The 25475-nt window shown below is 41.1% G+C and overlaps 1 protein-coding gene across 1 annotated transcript in view; it reads left to right on the top strand.

The window, feature by feature from the left end:
* Positions 1–10163, top strand: part of TTC29 (tetratricopeptide repeat domain 29) — a gene marked incomplete at both ends in the record, with an annotated part of 125811 nt that extends 115648 nt beyond the window's left edge. Inside the window, 2 exons of the mRNA XM_080697152.1 lie at positions 5155–5383; positions 10093–10163. Of these exons, the coding sequence (XP_080553278.1) occupies positions 5155–5383; positions 10093–10163 (300 nt within the window). The remainder of the gene's footprint in view (positions 1–5154; positions 5384–10092) is intronic.
* Between the last annotated feature and the right edge of the window lie 15312 nt (positions 10164–25475).

The following is a 25475-nucleotide window of genomic DNA, read 5'->3' as shown; positions in this document are numbered from 1 at the left end:
CTCTCTGTCTCAGACTCTCTCTCTCTCTCTCTCTCTCTCTCTCTCTCTCTCTCTCTCTCTCTCTCTCTCTCTCTCTCACACACACACACACACACACACACACACACACACACACACACACTGTAGTGCTAAGTATCAAACCCAGGGCTAAGCAAGCACTCTACCACTGAGTCACATCTCCAGCTTTACTTTATCTCTATTCTAGTACAAAATTTGAAAGATTCCATGCATTCTTGCTATATTCAGATATATATGCTACAAATACAAAGTTTGATTCAGATACTTTAATAGTCACTGTATAAATGGTCACTGATAAATAGTATGGTATTAAATGAATAACACCATAACAGAACTTTATGACATTGCATGCTTCAGAACAAAGCTTGATTTGTTACTCAAATTATTAAAGTTACATTTAGTTCTTCTCCATCATTTTTATTATTATTATTATTATTATTATTATTACCATTATGGAATCCCTCAAGTCAAAAAAGCTGCCAGTTACATCTTAGGCTGACTCTCCATTGAGTCATGAGTAAGAGTAAAAGTAAGAATATGATTTGAAAAATATTAGGCATAAGTGGATCTATAAGAACTAAGCGATAGTTATTTTTTCCTTCTCATTAGGTTGAGACAAGGGAGGAGAAAGAACTTTGTTAACATCTTGAATTTCCTCCCAGTTCTACAAAGCCATTCCCTAGAAAAACATTGTCATTAAATGATTTTATGTCTCTACTTTTAGTGGCTTATGGATTTCTCCTAAATGTATTAAGTGCCTTCATCTCAGTTATCCTTAATTTTTATGAAAAAAAAATTCGCTACAATCTCTGCATTAAGCTCTTCCAAGAAGGAAACCATAGCAAGGCACAGAGGAACCAGCCTGGACTTTGTCCACCTGAATTCTAACTGGGTTCAGCCATGAATTAATTAACTAAAACCTTGGGCGAGTTGATTCTTTAATTCTCAGTTTCCTCATCTTTCATTTGCCAATAGCAAAACATCTGGAAAACTATGTAAGGATTAGAAGTTTTAGAATAAGCCTTGGCACCTAGAGTTTTTTAACATCATACCCAACACATAGTAACTTATAACACCCTCTGCCCATATCTCCCCTCATAACCGTCTGCCTTATTCACTTAGATCACTTGACCTATCCACTTAGACTACTTCAAACATAACCTACTAAACTCCGCATTCAATCCTTACCTTTCCTTAGATTCTACTCCTCTACCGAATTTATATCTCCAGTTCTGATCTTAGACTCTAGACCTGTAAAGCTCACTGCTTACTTAGAATCTTCACCCGAATTTCTGAGAGACAACTCAGCTTTAACATAAGCCCCCATCCCCTGACCTACTTCTCGCCAATCTTCCCCATCTTAGTAAATGCTATCATTATCCGTCAACCAAGTCAAGAGATTCTGGGGGCCTCTTGGCACTTCACCCCTCTCTGCTTCTTACTGAACCTTTGTACCAAAATTGGTCTCAGACCCTCCAGCTTCTGTCTACCTCAGCTTCTATCGCCACATCAACTTGGGATGTCCCCGCTCCCCGGGAGGCCTTCCAACCAATGGGCAACCCAGTCCAAAGGAACCGCGTCACTCTTTACCACTGCTGTATTCTAACAGTCCATGTAGTACTTATTTTATGCTTTCGTTTGATTGATTAGGATACTTTATTGTCATTTTTGTTTAATTTGGCTAGAACACAAGCTTAAAGACAGCAGGGGCCATATCTGCCTCGTTTATTATTCTATTCCAGGGCGTAGAAGTGGATATGGCACAGTTGGTGAACAAAAATATGGCTCAACATATCACCATTCTCTGGATACGATCTTTTTAAAAACCAATCTCATACCACTTGAGAATGGTGTTCTCTCACTTTTGAAATTACCAACTTCGGTTTCATGTTTGAACAATGTTTTAGCATTTTGAAGACTCGTCCTCAATCCTTATAAGCAAATCTACAGTTGCCACAGCTCACTAGTCTACACATCTGCTAGGCTCCCCACAAACTGCCCTTACCATACCATTTCAGGCTTCATGTCCCTCACAGGATATAGTATATGTGTATTCTTCACAATAACTTCCGATATATAATTATATCATAAGACAAAAATTATAACAAAACTATAATTGGAAAAAATATTAGAGTTGCCTTTTCCTGTGATTATTATAGTGCTGAAATCGTTTAAATCATTTTATCTTTAAAATATCCTTTACCCTACCTTGTTTACCTTTTACCATACAGTCGTGGAAGATGTGCTACCTGGACCATTCTCTGGATATGATCTTTTGGTGGAATATACTAGAAATATATAATCAATATTGAGTGGTGAAATAGAGTATTTTAAAGGAGATACCCAGGTAGAGATCTTTATGAGATTTCCCATTTCTTAATAAGATCAGAAGATAATCACATTTGTTAAAAGAATGAGAGTTCCTACACTGAGACAGTAGGAAAAATGAGTAGGAAATTATTTATTCTTAGTAAATCCTTTATCCTTAGAAAGCCTGTTTGTTTTTGAGTGTGCTCATTGGGTAGAGTGACATTTTAGACACGAGGGAGGACTTAGCAGGAACCAGAATAATGTATGAAAATTCTGTGCTTTAATGCAATAATTGAAGCTTTGTGTCAAGGTCTATGATGTAACCGAGATTCTGTCTAGACCTGTCTACCAGATGCTCATCAGGTACACTTGTGACCTTAAATGAAGTTATCTTTCTCCCATAAGTTGTATTTTTGAAGTACATTTAAATTAATGAAGTATATTTAAATTAAATTAAATTAATTAAAATTTTCACTTGAGACAACAAATAGCCTAACACTCAGAAATATGATTAGCACAATTGGATATTTATATTTCTGTTTCTTAAAAGCAAGGCAATATTTAGTCTAATCATATATTTTTGTTTATTTTATCCTATGTCTTTGGTGTCTACCAGGATGATCTATATTTTAATTAGTTTTATTTTATTATTTTTAATATTTCTATTGTTTCTCATAGTTTGCTTAACTGGTATGGAACTGGGATGGATTGTTTCTCATAGTTTGCTTAACTGGTATGGAACTGGGATGGAACCCAGGCGCCTTCTACCTTTGGGCTATACCCCCAAACCTATTTTATTTTTTATTTGGAAACAGGCCTCACTAAGTCGTGGAGGGCCTCACAAAATTGCTGAGGCTGGCTTTAAACCTGCGATCCTCCCATCTTAGCCTCCCAAGTACTGCGATTACAAGCGTGGGCCACCGTGATCGGCTTGTGTTTTATAATTTTAATAAGAAAAAGGAGCATTCACCGCTGCAAACGAAAATTGTTATTGATGTTAACAAATTAACAAATAGGAATTAACAAATTTAGTTAGAATCATTTGAAGAAAAAAAACAGTTCAGTTCAACTGTTGTCTTTGCAGGCTGGTGTGCGTCCCAGAGCTGCCGCACAGGTCCTCACTGTCCCCTCCCACCCTGGCTGGCCGCGCCTTCCCTCAGCCAGTCTCACGGCCTCTGGGCTCTGTGCTCGCGGGAGCTCAGGGCGTCTGGCCCATTTGGGAGTCTCCTGGTGGATGGTGTGAAGCTATTTCTATGGTGTCTGTCTTTACGTCCAGTTCCTTCCTAAAACGGTCTAAGAGGATGACTTCAACCCTCATAGCAAAACATTCTCCCCCAAAAAGAAAAAAGAAACAAAAAAATGCTCATGCAATTTTACCTTATTTTTATTTGTTATTGTCGTTTTAATTGCACATACTTATGGGGACACTGTGATAAGTTGATACATGTATACAATGTGTGATGATCAAACTCGGGCAATTAGCATTTTCATCTTCTTAAACATTTACATTTTTTTTATTAACACGTTAATACCTGTGTGCATTTATGACGCACCATGTGATATTTCAGTGCGTGTGTTCAATGTGTGCTGGTCAAATCAGGGCAGTTCAATTTTCACCTCCTTTTCATTACTTTGCACTTGGAGCCTTGAAGCACCTAAATATTCATCACACACAATAGGTCATTGATGAGTTACTGACCCCCACACCATGCTGTAGACCACTAGAACTTCTATTATCAGACTGTGTTTGGCCATCATGAGTGGTTTTTCTTTATAGGTACGGGTGGATGAGGGGAAGAGGAATGGGGGTGACAGGGTGGGAATGCCCAAGAAGAAAATTTCCCTTCTTCACTGTGTTGCTGTGTCAGTGAAGAAAGGAATTTTATTCCGTAGAATCATTATGAGTATAGCTCAATCCTAGAAATAATATCCTCTTTTGAGGAAGAGTTTTAATGAGGACTTGTAGACAATTTGGAGTGGCAAAAAGAGAATCTCTTCTCTAGTGTTTGATTTCATTATCTATAAAATAATAAGTCTTTCCTCATAGGACGACTTGTGAATGTTAATAACATAATATATATGAAGTATTTGTCACTGGCCCTGATGCTTCCTAAGAGTTGGATAAATTCTATTTATTTGTGAACGATGGCTTTTAAGGGAAGTGGGAATGACAAATATATATGTTTATTGCAACTTGAAATGTTTCAATCAGCCTAGTCAAGAGATCAATATCGAAATCATCCTTGTTTTATTTGTGCCAATGCTCTCAAGACCATATACTTTTTTAGAAATCTAGGCTACCAGAACATTCTCAGTGAAGAACAGCAGATGCGTCTGGGAAAACACGCACAGTAGTTGAATCAAAGGACAGATACAACTGCTTTCACTGCCCACTGATAAAAAGAATAGGTGAAAAATGGCCTCTTACTGTGACTAGAAAGAGAAGGTCATTTCGAATGTTTCGTTAGGCAAATCCAGTGCTACAAGTAATAAAGTTCGATCCCAGTCCATAGGAATCGGTTCACTCTCCCGCCATGCATGAGGATGGACCATATGAAACCACCAGGGTCAGACCACATTCTATAGAGAGGAATGGAAGTTCCTCTCTATACCATGAAGTTCAGTGTAGAAAATACAGCTTTCTCAACAACTTAGTTGAAAAGAAGCCCCTTCTAATAGAGAGCTGGTTCATCATCCCTTTTCTGGGAGAGGCACTGCTGTGACTGTTGAGAGACCAGCGTGGGCCACGCCTGCCAGGGTGGAGTGAGCAAGTATGTAAAAAGCAGAGTAAAAATTAAGAAAAAAATACCGCTCTTGTCATTTTAGGGACAGTACAACAAAGCTTCCGAGTACTTCCAGCAAGCTTTTGACGCAGCAGTAGAGCTGATGAACAGGTCTCTGGTGGACGAAACCAAAGTTCACTACGGGATAGCGAAGGCACACCAGATGATGCTGACAATAAGCAATTATATAGAAACCACAGATCTCACCAGCCTCAACTACCTGCTGTCCTGGAAGGAGGCTAGAAATGACATTGACCTCGACCCAGTGGTTGGTAAGGCTTTGGCTTTTGAAAACAATCTAGTTTTTGTCTCATTCTTTTTTGTGTGTGTGTGTGCTGGAAGTTGAACCCAGGGACATTCTATCTAAGCTACATCCCCAGCCCTTTTTTTATTCTTTATTTTGAAACAGGGTCTCACTAAGTCGTGGAGGGCTTCACTAAGTAGCTGAGGCTGGCCATGAACCAGCAATCCTCCTGTCTCACCTCCCAAGTATTGGGATTATAAGCATGCACCACCATGCTTATAATCATTCTTAGTGGTTAATTAATTAATTTATTTATTTATTTATTGGTGTTGGGGATTGAGCTCAGAGGCATTCTACCGCCAAGATACACCCCCCCCAGCCCAATTCTTATTTCTCATTTGGAAACAGGGTCTCACTAAGTTGCTGAGAGCCTCACTAAATTGCTGAGGCTGGCTTTAAACCTGAGATCCTCCTGTCCCAGCAGCCTCCTAAATTGGGATTACAAGCATGCTCTACCACGCCCAACTCATTTTTGTTAGAAAGGTTTATTCAGCCATTGATGCTTTTAGTTTGATTGGTATTCTATTTTTATTGATTCACTCCTACATGAAGGTTGGGAAGACTCTTGGTCTATCTTGGACCTTCAACATTTAAGAGAAACATAAAATAGTGGTAATTATTTGTCCTACCTAATAAATCAGCATTCTCATGCCGATTTCTTTCTAGTCATCTTAAATATTCTGCAGCACAGACTGTTCAGTTGTAAAGACTATAAAATAAGCTTCTGCTTTATTTTATAAGGCTCAGCAGAGCAGGTATTGATGGATGTTAATTTGTATTGTGCACTTCCTTGAATGATAGTAATTTTTCTACTTTGATCAATTTGAGCTTGAATATTAATTTAGAAAAGCATTTGATAATAATTTCTCTTAATGCTACTTTTTTCCTACATCCCTTTTCTTGGAGCTAAAATAGTCAGTCGAAAACACTGAGGTGAGATAGAAGGGTCATCACTGTGTGTCAACTTAGTTAGATGTTAGACCCCAGGTAAGACTTTTACAAGGAATTAGAGAATAGTACGCTAAGTGTGATCAGCCAGTCTCTGAAAGTGAAGGGTTGTATGTTTTCTCCCATACATGGAAGTCAGAAGGAAACAGGGAGACAAAGGAGAGAAATTCCAGTACAACAGCAAAAGGAGATTAGGAAAAACATGTGTGTGTTGGGGTGGGGGGTGATCTGATGAAGGAAACAGTTCAAATAACTCTATGTACATACGTGAAATTATCAACACGTCTCAGTAACATGTACCAGGAGGGGAAGGACACCAGGTGTCCACCTTGGAGTGTTTCCACCCCTCCAAACCTCATTATGATGTACAATTACCATGCACCAATAAAAATATATTTAAAAAGAACTTTAGAATATTTAAAAAATAGGACTGCCCATGATCGACCCTTGGGTTACATAATTATTTGTTCACAAATCAAATTTTTATGTAAAATATGTGACATATTTTGCGATAACCCAAGCAGGACCGTAAGACAAAACCTTTGTAATATCTGACGAAACATCCTATTTGACTCGATTTCCTTTTCTACCCTTAAGTCATTCAGATGAAACAATAATATACTTATTTCTTCCATAGAATAAAAGAGCAAGTACTAGTAAATCAGGCACAAAATGTTTTTACTGACTCTGAGACCAGTCGACTATTACTTACAACTCTCAGTCCAATAGTTACAAGGGAAGGCAAGATCTTCTTACAAATTCATGTGCAATCAGTGGAAACGATATAAGGAATTCAAAAGCAGACAGTTAGTGAATTTCAGTGTGCTGAAAAAGTATTTATGGTCAATTATTAACCAACCACATTTGGGTGATATTTTGCTTCTATCCTGATGTTGCCCTATCGTCATGTATTCGGGAATCTTTCTGTGGTTTTCCACCCAGAATGGCAGAAGACAGAGCAGAGACGTACCATGTTAGATGTCTTGTGTTGAGAAAGCTTCATTAGAGGCTAAGTTGAACTTCTTATATTTGCATATTTAGATTTCCAGGCACAGTGGTGCATGCCTATAATCTCACTTGGGAGGCAAAGACAGGAGGATCACAGGTTTGAGGCCAGCCTCAGCAAGTTAGCAGGACCTTCAGCAACTTAGTGAGACCCTATTTCAAAATAAAAACATTGAAAAAGAACTGGGGTTATAGCTTGGAGGTAGAATGGCTCGTGGTTTAATGAAGGGGAGAGAGACACCTTAAAACACTATATATATGATAGCTATAAAAAAAAAGTACTCCTGAAAGTACTATGTTCTAATGAAGTCCACGGCTACTTGTTGCATTTCTGTTTGGGGGCTTTTTAAAAATCTCTCTTTGCCTTTCTTTACTCTGTAAAACTAATTATTTTTCTATACTTTTTGCATTTTCTCTTCCTGTTTTCTTTTCTTTTTTGGTAAGGTCATATTTTATTCCAAAGAACTTAGGAGCTGAAGCAAAATATTGTTCTGACATAAAAAACTCAGCTACTTGTGGGGTGGATGGGGATACTGCATTCTTCAAAGCCCTACCAAAATATATCCTCTAGCTGATCAATTCCACACAGATTAGAAATCTATGCATGGGTGAGCCTCATTGCTATAAAAGTGAAAAATAATAATCTTTCAGGTTTAAGTGAAAATGAGAATTTATATTTCATATTGCTGGCATGTTTAACATTTCTAGGGGAAATCATTCCAATTGGAAATAAAACCTAGAGGACATTTGTCAAACATGTTTATTTACATAAATATATATATACACATATATATATGTAGTTCAAGTTACACTAAAATCTGCTTTGAAATACTTCAAAAAATTAAACCTCAACTCTACATCTGTCTTTTCTTGATACTCTTTATTGGCTCTCCATTGGCCATTGACTTTTCTTGGCCACATCCTTCCTCTGACTCGGTCCACCCTTCCAACTCCGCAGCTCACCCACCCTGCAAGATCCTTAAGTGCTCAGACTTTCTCTGATCCTTTCCCACTTGAATGTGGTCTTTTCTCGCTGTTCCCAAAATGAATGTCATTCTTTCCTCTCCATGCACTCCTGCATGGCATATTCCACATCCAGCCATAGCTGCTTGTGTAGTTGCCTTAGCTAAGATTAAGAGCATGAATCTAGCTGGGGACAGTAGCGCAGGACTGTAATGCCAGTACTAGGGAGGCTGGGACAGGAGGATCGCAAGTTCAGAGCCAGACTCAGCACCTTAGCTGAGACTCTGTTTGAAAATAAAAAATAAAAAGGGCTCGGGATGTAACTTGAAGGTAGAATACCCCTGGGTTCAATCAACAGTACCAAATATAGAGAAAGAGATAGAGATAGCGATAGAGATAGAATTAGAGATAGAGATGACAGAGACTATGAATCTTTCACAGACTCACAAATAGCTTCTGATTCTTGGTTTATGCTACAAAAGAAGACCCAGTGTTTGGCAACTACTAGGTCCCAAGGAAATATTTGTTGAGTTAAATTGAATTCAAGACGAGTATGGATGCCCTGACCCTGCACTAGTTTACACTAACCACTCTTTAAAACATAAAATCCATGGTCTGCCTGGGAAACTTGTGGTCCTGCGCTGTACCTAGATTACCATCCAATTATCACACGAATGAAGGGGCACGCTCACCAAGCACGATGCTGACAAATTGATGAAATACGAAAATATGATTTGGAAATCCTAGCCGCCTTTAAGTTTTCAACTTTTGCCATTCTTGTTATGAAGAGGAGTCTTTAATCTCACTATCGAGGGGTCCCATGTCTTCCAAAAAAAAAAAAAAAGCAGATCAAAGATTTGAAAAGATACATCATAAAAGCTGCGCAGTTATAGCCACCTCTGAGATTTCCCTCCTCCAAACAAATCATTAGCTCAGAGAGTGGGCAATATTCTTCTAAGCAGAGGAGCATGACCCCTAAGGGAATGGAGCAGGGAGTGCACTCAGGTCCCTAGATGAAACAGAACAGGCTCGCCAGGCGGGCTCTCATCCACGCCCTTCAGAGGGAGCGCGGCGGATCCAGGCGCCCCGTGCTAGTCTAGCGCTGATATGTAGTTGGAATGATTCCTATTCTTCCTTCTCTTTCAAATGTGAAAATAAGAATAGACTTTCCTCCCAAATTTAGGAACCTAGAAAATATTCACAGGTATCACCATTCAATAAAATTATTCAAGCCTGAAGCAACTGAACTGGGTTGACTCTGGGATGCTTAAAGGCCTGGGAATTTCTGTTGATTTCTCTAGAATATAGTTTATCCTTCGTACTGAAACTATTATCTCTACATTCAATGAGATGCTTAGTTTTTAATTTAATTTATGTAGGCATTGCTACTGGGGATTAAACCCAGGGGCATTCTACCTCTGAGCTATATCCCCCGCCCTTTTTATTTTAAACAGGGTGCTAAATTGCTGAGCTGGCCTTGAATCTGAAATCCTTCTGTCAGCCTCCCATGTACTGGGATTATAGGCATGTGCCACCACACCCAGCTGGAGACATTTTATTTTATTTTTTTTAGAAAATATTCATTCATCTTACCCTCTGGAGATTACAGTCTTACATGTGAACAGAAACCCAGAAACAAACTTTTTTAATTCAACTTAATAGCAATGTTAACCTAGACATGTAATTATATATGCCAATACTGTTAACCATATCACTGATGATAATTATATCAGTAACATGGTTTCAATGCACTTATTGTAGTTAAATGTGAAGTATATCAGAGAAATAAGATTTATGTCCTGAGTACAGAAATAGAAGAAAAGGCTAACTAGTTGGTACTTAAAGACACTTAGTGTTTCCTCTGATATGTTATATAAAGGTTTACCTGCATTGCAGTAAGTAGCATCCTAGTTTTGTGAATCATTAAAATTCTTTTTTTTTTTTTGCAGTATTGGGGGGTGGAATCCAGGGGCAATCTACCTCCGGGCTACACCCTAGCCCTATTTTTTATTCTTTATTTTGAAACAGGGTCTCACTAAGTAGCTGAAGCTGTCCTCGAACCGCCATCCTCTTGTCTCAGCCTCCCAAATGCTGATATTACAAGTGTGAGCCGCCATACCTGGCTCCATTTAATATTCTTAAAGGAAAATAATCAAATCCCCCCTGTCTCACAACCGTTGGTCTGTGCCAGCTTCTGGTTGCTCCCTAGATATTCCTGGGTGTAGCTGGGTGTCAAGCCATTTTTCTGTCCCTTTCCTGGCTTCCGTTAATGAATTCACTCTTTCAAAAAAAAAAAAAAAAACCACATTTATGAAGTGGGTCTGCATTTTCTGTGAGGGTCACCTACTTCTATGTAAAATACCCTCACAGTAAGGAGAAAGTCACCCTCACAATGAGGAGAATTAGCCAGAAACTCAGCGGCCTCGCCCACCCTAGCATCACATGGCGGATCATGAGCTCCATTAATGAGCTCAAAATGGCACAGAAAGAAGATGCTGGTGCCACCTTGGGCTGAATCAAAGCTTGCCTTCCTGGCAGCTCAGTGTCCCTGAGAGGCTACTGTTCAAGGCCCCAGTGATCTCAGTTCTAAGACCATATTAAGCACTTTTCAGTTTTGTGACATTCAGAGAAAGATTTCAAGTCTCTTTAGCTTGTCATCTGAGGTTCAAAACAGATCTCTGATAATATTCCTCTGGAACTCGCTTTGGTACTTCCGTAAGAGCAGCCTTCTAAGTAAATACAGTATTTTGTAGTCCCTAAGAGATTTTCATGAGCATTTTGTCATGTTCCTCCAGAATATATAATTTTCTGAGGCTTCCACAAAAGGAAAATCATTATTATTATTATATCAAACAATCATATATGTCAGGTACAAGTATTTGATACTTCTTTAGAATTTATAACAAAAATATGTATTCTGTTTATATATGCATATGTAAATATATCAATAGAAGGGAAATCAGTAGAGGAAACCATGGAGAGGGAAGAGAAAGGGAGAGGAAGATTATGTTATAGAAGCCGGGCGTGATGGTGCACGTTTGTAAACCCAGCATTTGGGAGGCTGAGACAGGAGGATCTGGGTTTGCGGCCAGCCTCAGGTACTTAGTGAGGCCCTTTGCAATTCAGTAAGACCCTATTTCAAAATAAAGGATAAAAAATGGGACCGGGTGTAGCTTGAAGGTAAAATGCCCTGGGTTCCATCCCTGATACTGCAAAAAAAAAAAAAAATATGTTATGGAGACAGGTGTGGTAGTGCATGCTTGTAATCCCAGTATTTGGGAGGCTGAGACAGGAGGATCGTGGTTCGTGGACAGCCTCAGCTCCTACTTAGTGAGGCCCTCTGCAACTCACTGAGACCCTGTTTCAAAATAAGGGATAAAAAAATTGGCTTGGGGAGTATAGCTCAGAGGTAGAATGTCCCTGGGTCCATCCCCAGTACCGCCAAAAAAAAAAAAAAAAAGTATTTATGTGCATGTACAAATACGTCAGAATGAATCCCACTATCATGTATAATCCTAATGCACCAATAAGAACTTTTAGGAAGAAATTTCTAGCTCTCTGACATCGTACACGAGCCCCCCCCCCCAGTCTGGCACTGTTGAGGCTGCTTATCTGAGAGACCAATTTCATCTGAAGATGTTCTGATCACATTCCTGCTTCCTCCCGAGGTCTGTCTTCTTGTCATTTCTTCCTGCCTTCCCCCACGCTATGTCTAGGGCTACCTGTCCTGGATACGTAGCCACCCCGTCATGGTCTTTCCACCTTCTAAAAATAAGTTTTAAAAAATAAGTTAAAAATAAGCATTCCTCAGCTTTTTTGAGGTTTATTTATTTATTTATTTATTTAATTTATTTATTTTTGTGATACTGGGGGTGGAACCCAGAGGCTTTTCTACCTCCGAGCTATACTCCCAGACCTATTTTATACTTTATTCAGAAACAGGGTCTCACTAAGTTGCTGAGAGCCTCACTCGGTAGCCGAGGCTGGCTGTGAACCTGCGCGGTCCTCCTGTCTCGCCTCCCAAGCGCGGGGATGACAAGCGTGCGCCACCGCGCCCGGCCTTTTCTTGAGGTTTAGAGTTATGAAATGATGGCTTTCTGTGGCACCAAAGAAAAGCTGTCAGCCCCACTTTTTATGTTCAGCTGTGCTCCGGCCCAGGAGCACAGGAGTCATAATCTGGAAGACAGCGTGGACCTATACTCCAGCTCTCACACGTTCCCACCCAAGGCTCCTTTACATGACACGCTTCCTTTTTCATTACAGTACACCATAGTTAAGACAAGCTGTGTCTAACACTCTTCAAAGATAGCATTGTAAACTAAAATGTGAATGACAGGGTCAATGAAAAGAAACAGGTGTAACTCCGTGTCTGGCCAAGACAGTAATGAGGTCAAGACTTCGTCTCCTACCCTGAAGAATTAGCAGAACAAGCAAAGCAAACAAGACAGCTCCTCACAGATGCCGGACAGACGGACGGTCGGACGGCAGCGCCGGGCACCCTGCGAGCCGGGACCTTCCTAAAGGACGCTCCCGGGGCCTGGCCCCAGGGAACGCAAGGCAGAGCCGCAGGCCCCGGCTCAAGGCTGCCGGGGAGGTTCACGGGGAAGGAAAGGAGGGCTGGGAGCCAGCTCTGTGGAAGAGCACCCGCCACACGCGCAGGACCCTGGGTCTGATCCCCAGACCCTCAACGCACCCCACGCATACACACCACACACACACACACACACACACACACACACACATACATACACACCACACACATACACATACATACCACACACACCACACACACACATACACACATACACACATACATACACACCACACACACACACATACATACACACCACGCACACATACACACATATACCACACATACACACACATACACATACCACACATACACACACATACATACACACCACACATACACACATGCATACACCACATACACGTACACACCACACACACATACATATCACACACACTTACACACCACACACACACATACACACCACATGGACCATACAAACACATGCACACACCACAATACACACCACACACATCACACACGACATGCACAACACACACCACTTGTACCATACACACACCACACACACACCACACACACATACACACACATACCCCACATACCCCACACACCACACATACACCACACACAACATACCACATGTACCATACACACATATGCACACACCACATGTACACAGCACACACATCACACACTACATGTACACCACACACCATATGTACCATACACACCACACACATCACACACACACTATACACCACATACACACCACATGTACCATACACACACATACACACACTACACACACATCACACATGACATACACAACACACAACACTTGTACCATACACACACCACACACACTACACACCACATACATATATCTCACACACACACCACACATGTACCATACACACACCACATACCACATACATATACACACTACACACATACCACTCGCACACCACACACACCACATATATACACATACACATACCACACACCATACATACCACACCAGAACTACACAACACACACACACAACACACACCTTCACTCACTACAAGAAGGGAAAGTGCAGGATTCCGCAGTGCTCCACCGGGCACTACTGTGTGCACTGCAGGAACTACCGCAGCCAGGGAAAACCGCGCAGGAGACCAGGGAGCATGTGTGCACGGGTTCCAGGCTCTGAACCTCACCACACAGCAGAATGCCAGTGCACTCCTAAAAGTATATTTTTAAAAATACTGGGCAGAACTCAAGAATATTTATAGACTTAAAGAGTATCTAGAAATGCAACGAAGTAAAATTCACAATGCCTGACATGACAGCAAAATTTTCAGACATGCCAAGAAGTAGGGAAAGCCGGCTTATAAAGAGGAAAAAAGCTGGGCATGGTGGCGCACGCTTGTAATCCCCGCGCTTGGGAGACAGAGACAGGAGGATCGCGCAGGTTCGAAGCCAGCCACGTGCGCTGGCTTAGGAAAGCCTGTTTCCAAATAAAAATGGAAAAATAGGTCTGGGAGTGTAGCCCGGAGGTAGAAGGGCTTCCAGGAACCCCAGTACCACCAAAAATGATAGCAGCATATAACAGTTACTTAAATTATAGTCCATGTGTTCAAGGAGGCGGGACAGAGGTTGAATTTGTTGTGTCATGAGGGATTTTTTTTCTTTCTGGTGCTGGAGATTGAACCCAGAGGCATTCTACCTCCAATTTATACCCCCAATCCTGTTTTATTTATTTGGGAAACGGGGTCTAACTAGGTACTAGAGCCTCACTAATTAGCTGAGGCTGGCTGTGAACCTGCGAACCTCCTGTCTCGACCTCCCAACTACTGGGAATACAAGCGTGCGCCACCACTCCTGGGAGGAGATATTTTTAAAAGACTTAAATTTCTAGAAGTCAAAACTACAATGCCCAAGATGAAAACTAGACAGCAGCAGATTAGACAAGGGAAAGAAAAACCTCAGTGAACTTGAGACCAAAGCCACAGGAACCATTTTATTTTGGAATGCAGAGACGAAATACTGAAAAACAAAGCAGGATAAAGGAACAGAGCTTGTCAGAGCTGTGAGTCAGCTTCACAAAGTCTAATGCATAAGCCAAAGACTCCAAAGGAGAGGGCAAAAATAAGAGAAAAAATTTAATGAGATATATAGTTCAACTGAGATAATTGGCATATCTGTCATCTGGCAACATTTTTTTGTTTTTTGGCCTGAAAACACTTTAACTCTCCTCTCTAGTGATTTTTAAAATACAGTGCCCTGTCATGAGCTGCAGTTTCCATGCTGTATGACCTCGGAATTTGTTCCTCCTCGCAAAATTCTAAGTCCACCGACCAACACCCCTCCAAACCCCAAATTGTATTTTATTTTATTTTCCTCTTTTTTTTTCCTTACTTGCTGCTAACACCACTTTGAAAATAAAATGGCAAGTCATGCTGACCATCATCCAGCACAGGGGAGCAACTGTGACTGTCACCTGTCACTCAGTGAGACCCTGTTTCAAAATAAAGAATAAAAAACAGGGCAGGGGGTGCAGCTCGGAGGTAGAATGCCCCTGGGTTCCATCCCCAGACCTGCAAAAAACAAACAAAAAAAAAGAATATATATTTCTCCAGAGCACTGAAGTCATAAATATTTAAAACCACCTGATTGAACTAATTGATACCATATTAAAAGTCCTTTTACCTATTCAGAGAGAGAGAGAGAGAAAGAGAGAGAGAGACTCTGTGTGTGTGTGTGTGTGTGTGTGTGTGTGTGTGTGTGTGTGTGTGTGTGTGTACTGAGGGTTGAGCCCAACAGAACTCTATCTCTGAGCTACATCCCCAGCTCTTTTATTTTTACTTTAAAACGGGGTCTCACTAGGTTGCTAAGAGTCTCACTACATTGCTGAGGCAGTCCTCAAACCTGTGACCCTCATGTTTCAGCCTCCTAAGTACAGGAATTACAGCCTTGCATCACCACGCTCAGTCAGAGAAATGTTTAAATGTTGGAAGATTACCTTGGGCCAGAACCTAAGAGTGTAATATAGTAAGTAATTGGAATCGTTCAAGCAGCATAGAACAAGACAGTTGCGGATATGAGAGCAAGACATGGGTCAGTTCTGACTACCCGGTAGTCTGCCTTTAACTTAACTTCCATTAACTATTACTGAATGCCAAAGTTTTCCTTTCTACAGTATTAGTCTACACATTTAAAACAGAAAAAAACAGATTATTAACATTTTTAAAGAATAAATCTCCCAGAGAACTCTGATCAAAGCTTTTTCTCCCCTCTCCAGAAACACGTACAATTACCACTAATTGTGCACACAGTAACTTTTCTGCGAGGAGGGGGAGGTTACCTGTGCTCACAAGCACCTGGTTCTTTCCTTCTCAGCCACTCGCAGCTGGGCAGAGCCCTGTGGCTGGTCCTGGCCGATGGGCCACAGGTTAAAGCCACTTCTGGGACCGCCTCTGATTGGGTGAGTCCAGCTGAGACCCTGCCACTGGCTGGTTCTTGACCTGCTGCCGGAACCGGAAGTTTTGGTTTTGTTTTATAGTACTGCGGATTGAACCCAGGGGCATTCTACCTCTGAACTACACTCCCAGCTCTATTATATTTTTTTGTTTCGAAACAAGGTCTCACTAGGTAGCTGAGAGTCTGGCTACATTGCTGGGACTGGCTTCGAACTTGTGATTCCCAGTACTTGGGAGAACAGTTATGAACCGCCATGCACGGATCAGGAAGACAAACAGAACTACAAAACAAGACAGAAGCAGCCTGGATCACTAACCCTTCACTGGAACAGCATTCCTCGCCCTGGAATCTCATTTTCACCTGCTGCAGACTGGTAGTCACAGAATACTCTTTCTTATGGTAAACTGCTGAGACCTTGAGTTCTTTGGTTCTACAGCAGCAGAGAGCCTGCCCAGACTCCAGGATTCTTCCTGATGGTGCCATGACAGCAGCGTGGGGATTCCAGTGGAAGGTTCGAGAAAGTATGGATGGATGTGCCTGAGATATTTTATTTTTAAAAGCAGAGATCCTAAAAAGCCTATGTTTTAAGCCGGGCGTGGTGGAGCACGCTTGTAATCTCCATGCTTGGGAGGCTGAGACAGGAGGATCGCGCAGGTTCGAAGCCAGCCTCAGCTGGCTTAAGAGACCCCGTTTCCAAATAAAATATAAAATAGGTCTGGGAGTGTAGCCCGGAGGTAGAAGGCCCCTGTGTACCATCCCCAGTACCAAAAAAAAAAAAAAATCCTATGTTTTTTGTTTCCATCTCTAGTCATAGACAAGTGTAATGAGAAAAACGAGATATAAAGCATTAAAATGCCCACCATGGTAGTACATGCCTAAAATTTAAGTACTTGGGAGGCTGAGACAGGAGGATCGCAAGTTGAAAGCCAGCCTCGCAACTTAGTGAGGCTCTCAGCAAACCAGCAAGACCCTATTGCAAACTAAAACATAAAATGGGGCTGGAAGTGCAATCCCCAGCACCACACCCCAAAAAGCATTAAAATATGTTAAATATGTGCCCCAGTGCACCACATGCCAGTGTAAAAAAAAAGGGGGTAAAAAGAATGTGAATTTTTTCTGCTAAACTTACTTAAAATAGATTATATAAGTATATTTCTTATCAGTATTAAGACAGAACTAAAGAACTTGATGGCTTCAGCTGATAAGAAAAAATAACTCCAAAGGGAAAACACACTGGCAAAGGCAAAGCAATGCTTAATTGTAACCAAATTTTCAAAGGGGAAGGCAGCAGATCGGAAACCCAAATTTCGAATTTCCCCATTCAAATAGAGTTCACTCACCTTTATGTATTTTCTACAACACAAGCGACAAGTTGCTTTCTGAAGAAAAAGTATTTCTTCAGAAGCTAATGCTCACTTCATTGGGAAATAATAATGTAGCTCTAGATCCCTTGGGTTGAAAGATTTTTTTTTCTTCTTTTTCTTTTTTTCCCCCCCTCTGAGAATTTCCTTCTCTATCTGCTGCCTTGGTTCAATAAAAGAGAATTCTTGATTGCTCAAACAAAAACTAGACTTCTTTTAGATTCTGCTCACAGTTCTTGGTAGCTGATGGTGTTGCCAGTCTTAACTTTCCAGTGTACACTGAACTTGCCACTTCAAGAAAAAAATGTAGCCGGGCTTCTCTCATCTGGTTTTGTTTCGATTTTGTCTTTAATTACTCACTTGAGAAGCTTCTGAACTATGTGTTGGGTGATTAAACCAGAGTAAAACATGGGGGTTTTATTATGAAGTTGTGGGAGAATCCAGTAGTTCCCTGAGTTCCCTGGGCATATTTGTTTTATCCCCAGTGAAAGACCCCACCTCCACACCCAGCTCTGTCTCTTTACTTGTGGTCGTGGATTCTGCATAACTGTTTTGGTGGTACTGGGGGTGGAACCCAGAGGCTTTCTACCTCCGGGCTATACTCCCAGACCTTTTTTTTTTTTTTTTTTTGAAACAGGGTCTCACTAGGTTGCTGAGAGCCTCACTAAGTAGCTGAGGCTGGCTTCGAACCCGTGCGATCCTCCTGTCTCCGCCGCCCAAGTGCGGGGATTACAAGCGTGCGCCACCACGCCAGGCGTTTCTGCATAACTGTTTCAAGGGAGCTGAATGCTTTTTCTATCACTGCTAGAAGCCGGGGGCTCGAAGCTGGGGGACAAAAAGACCATTTCCTGTGACTTCTCTTCCTCTCATATGTTTCCTTCTTTGGTAAGACTGCATAGGACAAATCTAATCACCCTGGATCCATAAGATTTCTTCTAAAAAAAATAAAAGAAATGATATGCCATTGGTATTTAAAGCATGAACAGTTTTGCTGGCTTCTCTCTTAACTTTCCCTGATTTGGGTATTTTTTTAAAAATTATATCTACAATCCCAGAATTCACTTTTCTTTAAATTTGTTTACTCTGTTCTTGTGTTGTTGTTTTTTTAACTCCCAGACAAGAGTGACTGTTCTATAATTGAGATTCTGTAGCATAATTGATAGAAAAATAAATGCTTTTCATGACAAATATTCTTTGAGAAAGTATTTATAGTGCCTTCTAAGTGGTGACTGGCTTAAATAACAGTCCCTGGATACATATTTCACTTTTCGTAGATGACATCTACCTCCTAGAGACAAGTACAGTGTCCTAAATATGAGAAATATTGGCCAAGAATCTAATGAAAATAAGTATATTTCGCTTTTTTTGGTACTGGGAATTGAAACCAGGGGCATTCTACCTCCGAGATACCTCCCCCCAGCCCTTTTTATTTGTTTTTTGAAACAGAATCTCAGTAAGTTGCTAAGGGTCTTGCAAATTGCTGAGGTTGGCCTTGAACCTGTGATCCTCTAGGCTCAGCTTCCCAAGTACTGAGATTACAGACATGTGCCACCATGCCTGGCATCTTCCTTTTTTTTTTTTTTGGTGGTACTGGGGTTCCTGGAAGCCCTTCTACCTCCGGGCTACACTACCCCCAGACCTATTTTTATACTTTTTTAAAATTTGGAAACAGGGTCTCTTAAGCCAGCGCGACTGGCTTCAAACCTGCGTGATCCTCCTGTCTCCGCCTCCCAAGCTCGGGGATGACCAGCTTGCGGCACCACGCCCGGCTATCTTCCTGTTTTTTAACGTTTGTTCATTCTAACCAGTGTCTTCACCTTCCTGAGACGAATCTCTGAACTACTACGAATGTTCTTCAGCATATTAGCTTTCCAAACTCTCCAAACCGTAGCAATGAAATAGTAAAAACACTAACCAAATTTAAAAAAACATTCTAACCAATATTCGCCCTCTCCAAATCCCTCAAAACTATCATGTCTTCTAGGTTGTTTTGCTTTCTTCCTTTCCTTTTCTTCTAACATAAAACCAAAGATTCAGAGCAAACAGATGTTCTTTCATCGTGCTACTTGATGTAAATCAAGCTGGTCTTTATCAAACAAATGGGGAAAATGAAAGCCCCTCTGAGTTATATTTCTTCAACTGTACTCACTAATCTCTAACATGGAACTGGGAATCTAAAAAGAGAAAATGACTGGTTAATTTTTAGCCTTTCAGGTAAATCTGATTTCTCAGCACTAATAGATACATTTTGCATTTTTTTAACCATACTGGGGATTATTAAACTCAAGTGCATTCTACCTTCAAGCTAAACCCCCAGCCCTATTTTTTATTCTTTATTTTTGTAAACGGGTCTCACTAAGTTGCAGAGGGTCTCATTAAGTAGCCGAGGCTGGCCAAGAACCTATGATCCTCCAGTCTCAGTCTCCCAAAGACTGGGTTTACCAACCTCCACCACCACGCCCAGCTGCATTCTTACCAAAAGAAGTTTAATTTGACGTTTTCAAGGGCATTCTAGCCTTGCTTGGTCCTGGCGAGGAAGTCAATTCCTGGGAAGGGTTATATAATTTTTAAGTCTCCATATATCTTAATTTCAGATATTAATATCAAAATGACATGAACATGAATGAAATGAAGTTTCAAAATCAATGGTCAAGAAGACTCGGTCAAGAAAGAAAAGCCGGAAGAGCAGGGTTAAAATAACCATCAATAATTCTTGTAGTTAGTATTTATGTAATTCAGCTCTATTTGGCCCAAGTTCCTGCTGTCACCCACTAAAAGGATTATGAAAACGGGGAAAAACCATCAAGAGGAAGCCACTGCGTCCAGTCCTTAAGAGTGTTAACTTCCTTCTCTCACACTATAAAAATTAGTTGCATTGCATACAACATGAGCAAAAGAATTTTTTCAGCAACATCTTGGTCAGCATAAATGAGCAGACTGGTGTCATGATCACAGGAATACTCCCTAAAAATACACATGTTCAAATAACTACTTTACTTTCCTTCTTGTCTGAATGAATTCACTTGCCCACTCACCTTTGCATCGCAATCTTATTTAAAAATTTTATGTGGAAAAAATTTTATGATGAAATGTGAACACAGTATATGCAATGTGGTTGGCAGGAAATAGCAAAACATTACGGGCACCACTTTTTTAATAATTTATAATTACTTACATGGCTCTACGAAGTTCAGGCACACAATTATATGACTAATTATGTTGAAAATCCAACTGGATGCTTAAATAGATGACCATGCCCCGAGGCCTTCCAGTTGTTTCTGCTGTCTCATTTAACCATGCAAATGTTATTAAGCATTCCTGGCTAAAAATTTTCAAGCATGTGCACGTGTAATTGCATAGATAATTATGCATAATACTGTCACTTTCTATATCTAACACAGAAATTGTCCTTTTTTTTTTCTTTTAAATGTCAGCTTTCTACCGGGAAGTTTTCTTAATACAAGTATAATTTATAAAAGATAAAAGACCAAAACCAACCCAGTGCTCTTCAGGACCTCTTCTTGACTGTGGTGCACGTCATTAATTTTAAGAAAAAGAAAGATCACATCCTATACTAAAATTAAAGCAAATTTAAAGACCTATAAATGAAAGTCTATATTCACAGATCCAGTTGAAAGTATTATTAGATAATTATGATTATGGTATGATCATAATCATACTTATATGAATCCGGATCTGCATAAATATTTATGAAAACTGAACTGGGATATGAAGAAACTGCCATCAAAGAAAATGCAGGCGGCAAATCTTTTAGTTTCACATATGCCAAAACCAAGTTTATATAAAAGCAAAAAAGTGAGTGGGAAAAATTTTTCTGCAGCACATACTTGTTGGCAGGTAATTCGGTAGAGCCCTGTATCACTGGCTCCAATGCTAAATTTTGCATGCACACCGTTGATTGGTGGAGGCTGGCTCACATGACCCTGCCCCCAGCTGCAAGGGAAGGTGGGAAAGTGTCTTTTCAAACTCATAGTGAGCCGGGCGCTTGTAAATCCCCACACTTGGGAAGATGAAACCGGAGAATCGCACAGGTTCGAAGCCAGCCTCAGCTACTTAATGAAGCTCTCAGCAACTTAGACCCTGTTTTCCAAATAAAATATAAAAAATAGGTCTGGGAGTACAGCCCGGAGGTAGAAAGCCCCTGGGTTCCACCCCCAGTACCACCAAAGGAAAAAAAAAAAAAACTCACAGTGAGAACAAATCTCAACCACCCGCCTAAAATTATAAAGGAGGGAATTTCTGAAGCACAGAAACAAAGCTTTAGATGCCAGTGAGAGGCCTCTAGAAAGAGGACTAAGTACCTTGGGGGGGGGGGAACAGGAAGAGGATAGAAAGAGATCGTTTTGGCTGAGGGCTGTTTTAAACAGAAGGCTTCAGGAAGATGGTGCATGCCCATAATCCCAGTACTTGGGAAGCTGAGACAGGAGGCTCACAGGTTCCAGGGCAGCCTCTACAATTTACAAGCAACTTACTGAAACCCTGTTTCCAAATAAAAAATAAAATAGGGCTGGGGATGTAATTCCGAGGTAGAACACCCATGAACTCAATCTCTAGTACAGAATTTTTAAAAGCATGGTGCAAAGAGAAATCTGATTGAAACGAGAAAGCAAGGCCTGTGGACATCTAAGAAGGCGGAGAGAAGCTATCCAGGGAGAGATGGGCTTAAGTAAGTAACAACCAAAGACCAACATGGCGGGAGCGAGTTGAGTAACGGTTAAGGGTTACGGCCAAAGTCGAGAGCTGAGGTTTCAAGGACAGCCCGTTCAGCTTAGGCCCTCAGAGCCATGGTTATGCATCCTAATTTTAGCCCAATTGTGATGAAAAATTATCACTGAGGTCTGAGAAGAGGACTCTGACAGGCTTTTCCCAAACATGCCTGCATAGCTGTGTGAGTGGGTCGGAAAACATTGGCTCTTTTGACTACAATCTACAATAAGAAATAACATTCTGCCTCATGACCAGTGGAATCAAGCATGTGACAAAAGTAATATTCACCACCCGTGAGGCACTCCGGTATTTTTCTATTGTGCTCTACTCCACGCTAGTCGATTTCATTTTTAAGTGACTTTGAAGAAAACAGTAAGTGGAAGCTTCTTAGGGCGAAAAAATGGCAGGGGACTTAGAAATCGTCATTGGCCATTCAAGATAATCAGTTGCATTTTCTATTATACACAAGTATTTCAAGATGCCCTATGGAACGGCAAGCCTCACGATAAGAAGCCTCAGGCAGGTTTCTCAAGGTGCAGCTCAAGGACCACTTGCACCAAATTTACGGGGCCAGGGAGGGATTGTTATCAACGTAGATGCTAAGACCCCTCCGAATTAATGAATCACAGTCTCCGATGAAGGACTTGAGAATCCGCTTTTAACAAGCTCACCAGATCATTCTCCTGTGTGCCTGCTGCTCTTAAGTTTCTTGAGTCTTTCAGTATTTTAAGTGGTGATACAAGGCCAGCTCTTTCTCATGAATATGTGCTATGTCATTAATAGATGTAAGCTCGTTTAGTGGATCTGAAGGTAGCATTTTCCTATCTCCAAACTTGTTGTATTCTATATACTAAATAAGCATAATTCTTAACATCTCAATAATACCTCTATGAGGTAGTTTTCTTTAAAAAAAAGATATTTCTTAACAATATTGGTAAAATGGACATTATTATAAATTCACAAGTAAAAAGATGGAAACGCTTCAAATCAGGACTTTTATTCAGTGCATCTATTCCTTTTGCCTTTCTTTCTTTCTTTCCTTCTTTCTTTTCTTATTATATTGGGTTTGAACCCAGGGTCATTCTTCCTCCAAGATATACCCTCAGTCCTATTTTATTTTTTGTTTTAAAATAAGGCCTCACTAAGTTGCTGAGGGTCTCACTAAGTATCTTGGAACCTATGATCTTCCTGTCTCAGGCCCCCAAGTACTGGGATTATAAGTGTGCACCATCATACCCAGCTTTAGATAATATGTGTGTGTGTGTGTGTGTGTGTGTGTGTGTGTGTGTGTGTGTGTGTATGATCCTGGGAATTGAACCCAGGGCATTCTACATCCAAGGTGTACACCCCCAGTGTGATTGATTGATTGATTGATTGATTGATGGTACTGGGGATGGAACCTAGGGGTATTCTACCTTCCAGCTACACTCCCAGCCCTATTTTTTAATTCTTTATTTGGAAAAAGGGTCTCACTGAGTTGCAAAGGGCCTCACCAAGTAGCTGAGGCTGTCTGAGAACCACGATCCTCCTGTCTCAGCCTCCCGAATGCTGGGATTACAAGCGTGCGCCACCACACTCAGCTTTATTCTTTATTTTTGAAACAAGGTCTCACTAAGTTGGGGAGCACCTCACTAAGTACCTGGGCTGGCTATGAACCTGCGATCCTCCTGTTTCAGCCTCACACATATTAGAATTACCAATGTGTGCCACCATACCCACCAGATACCTATTTTTAAATGAGATCAAAAGTTTCTTGAAAATTTCCCTCTCTAACACTTTACCAATGCCCGTCACTTAATATTTTATCTAAAATAATCTGCTTTACTCGGTTACCTTTCCTTTTCCCTGCCCAATATTTCTAAAGCGTTACTTCCCCAGCAAGCTAGCCACTGTGTTTAATGGTGGTTAAGTACCACATCCTCACAACTGCACAGTTCTAGCGGTCTACAGCACCACTGTTTTATGCAACGTTATACTTGGTGGCACAAGTGAAATTTCTTCATCATATCTTTGTTTTAGATGGCTGCTGGACACAACAGGTTAGATATGCTCTCTAAAAAATAATTTTCAAAGTATCATGAAAAGGTGTGGGAAATTCTTCTCCACTTAGTTTTAAAATAGAAGCCAGGAGCCCCCAGACAGAAGCTCTGTTATGACTCAGAGGCCTGCAAAATCAGGCTCCAAATCTTGGCACATTCGCTGTTTGCGAAGAATGGGGCTGAATGCTCAATGTTATAAAGTCATTTTCCAAGATGTTTTCCAATTTCATATTCAGTTTTACCGGGGATGGAATAATATCCCCCGCGTGAACGAGATCACCATAGCAAGGCTGCTGGCAGGTTCCGCTCCTCTTCCCCGGCCAAAACAAAATATTCTGACTTACAGGACCGGACGTCAAAGGAATCGTCTCCCATCAGTTCAGTTTCAAACCCCAAAAGGGGACAGACTTCATGTGTGTTGGTGGGGACCCACGGGGTTAAAGTGGACTGCTTCCCAGGGAGTGCGCAGTCGGCCTGCTGGGCCGTGAGGGGCTGTGCAGCGCTGGCTAATGACTTGTAGGTACTGAACTCTCAGGTCTCTCAGGTGGGTTCAGTCGATCAGTTTCAGCAGAATGATGAAAAGGTTGAGATAAAATAAACTGACAGTTGCTACTCATCGTAGGCAGCAGGCTGTACCCAGGCAGCTGAGACCCTGGGAGCCCTCTTTCTTAAACAAAGGATTTCACTGCAGTGAGCAATGAACTAAAAAAAAAAAAAAATTGGGGGCAGATTGGCAGCTGGTGACCGACAGGAGGAGGGAAAGGAGGGAAACGGGGAAACACAGCGACTGTGGGCTAATTAGAAGCCATTCCCACCTACTTAATACCAACCCATTAAGCAGAAAACACTTTTCTTCCTTGTCTCTGCTGCCCGGCCATTCGACTCCAATCAATACCCCCCACCGGCTGCCTCGGTGCCCACAAATGAGCGCTCTGCAAGTTTAAGAATGCAGTAATTGATTTGGGACTGCGAAACTGCCGCCTTCGCAGTCTGTTTTCTAAA

This window comes from Muscardinus avellanarius (genome assembly GCF_963383645.1).
Source record: "Muscardinus avellanarius genome assembly, chromosome: 6".
Taxonomy (NCBI): domain Eukaryota; kingdom Metazoa; phylum Chordata; class Mammalia; order Rodentia; family Gliridae; genus Muscardinus; species Muscardinus avellanarius.
This window is presented reverse-complemented; position numbering and strand designations above follow the sequence as displayed.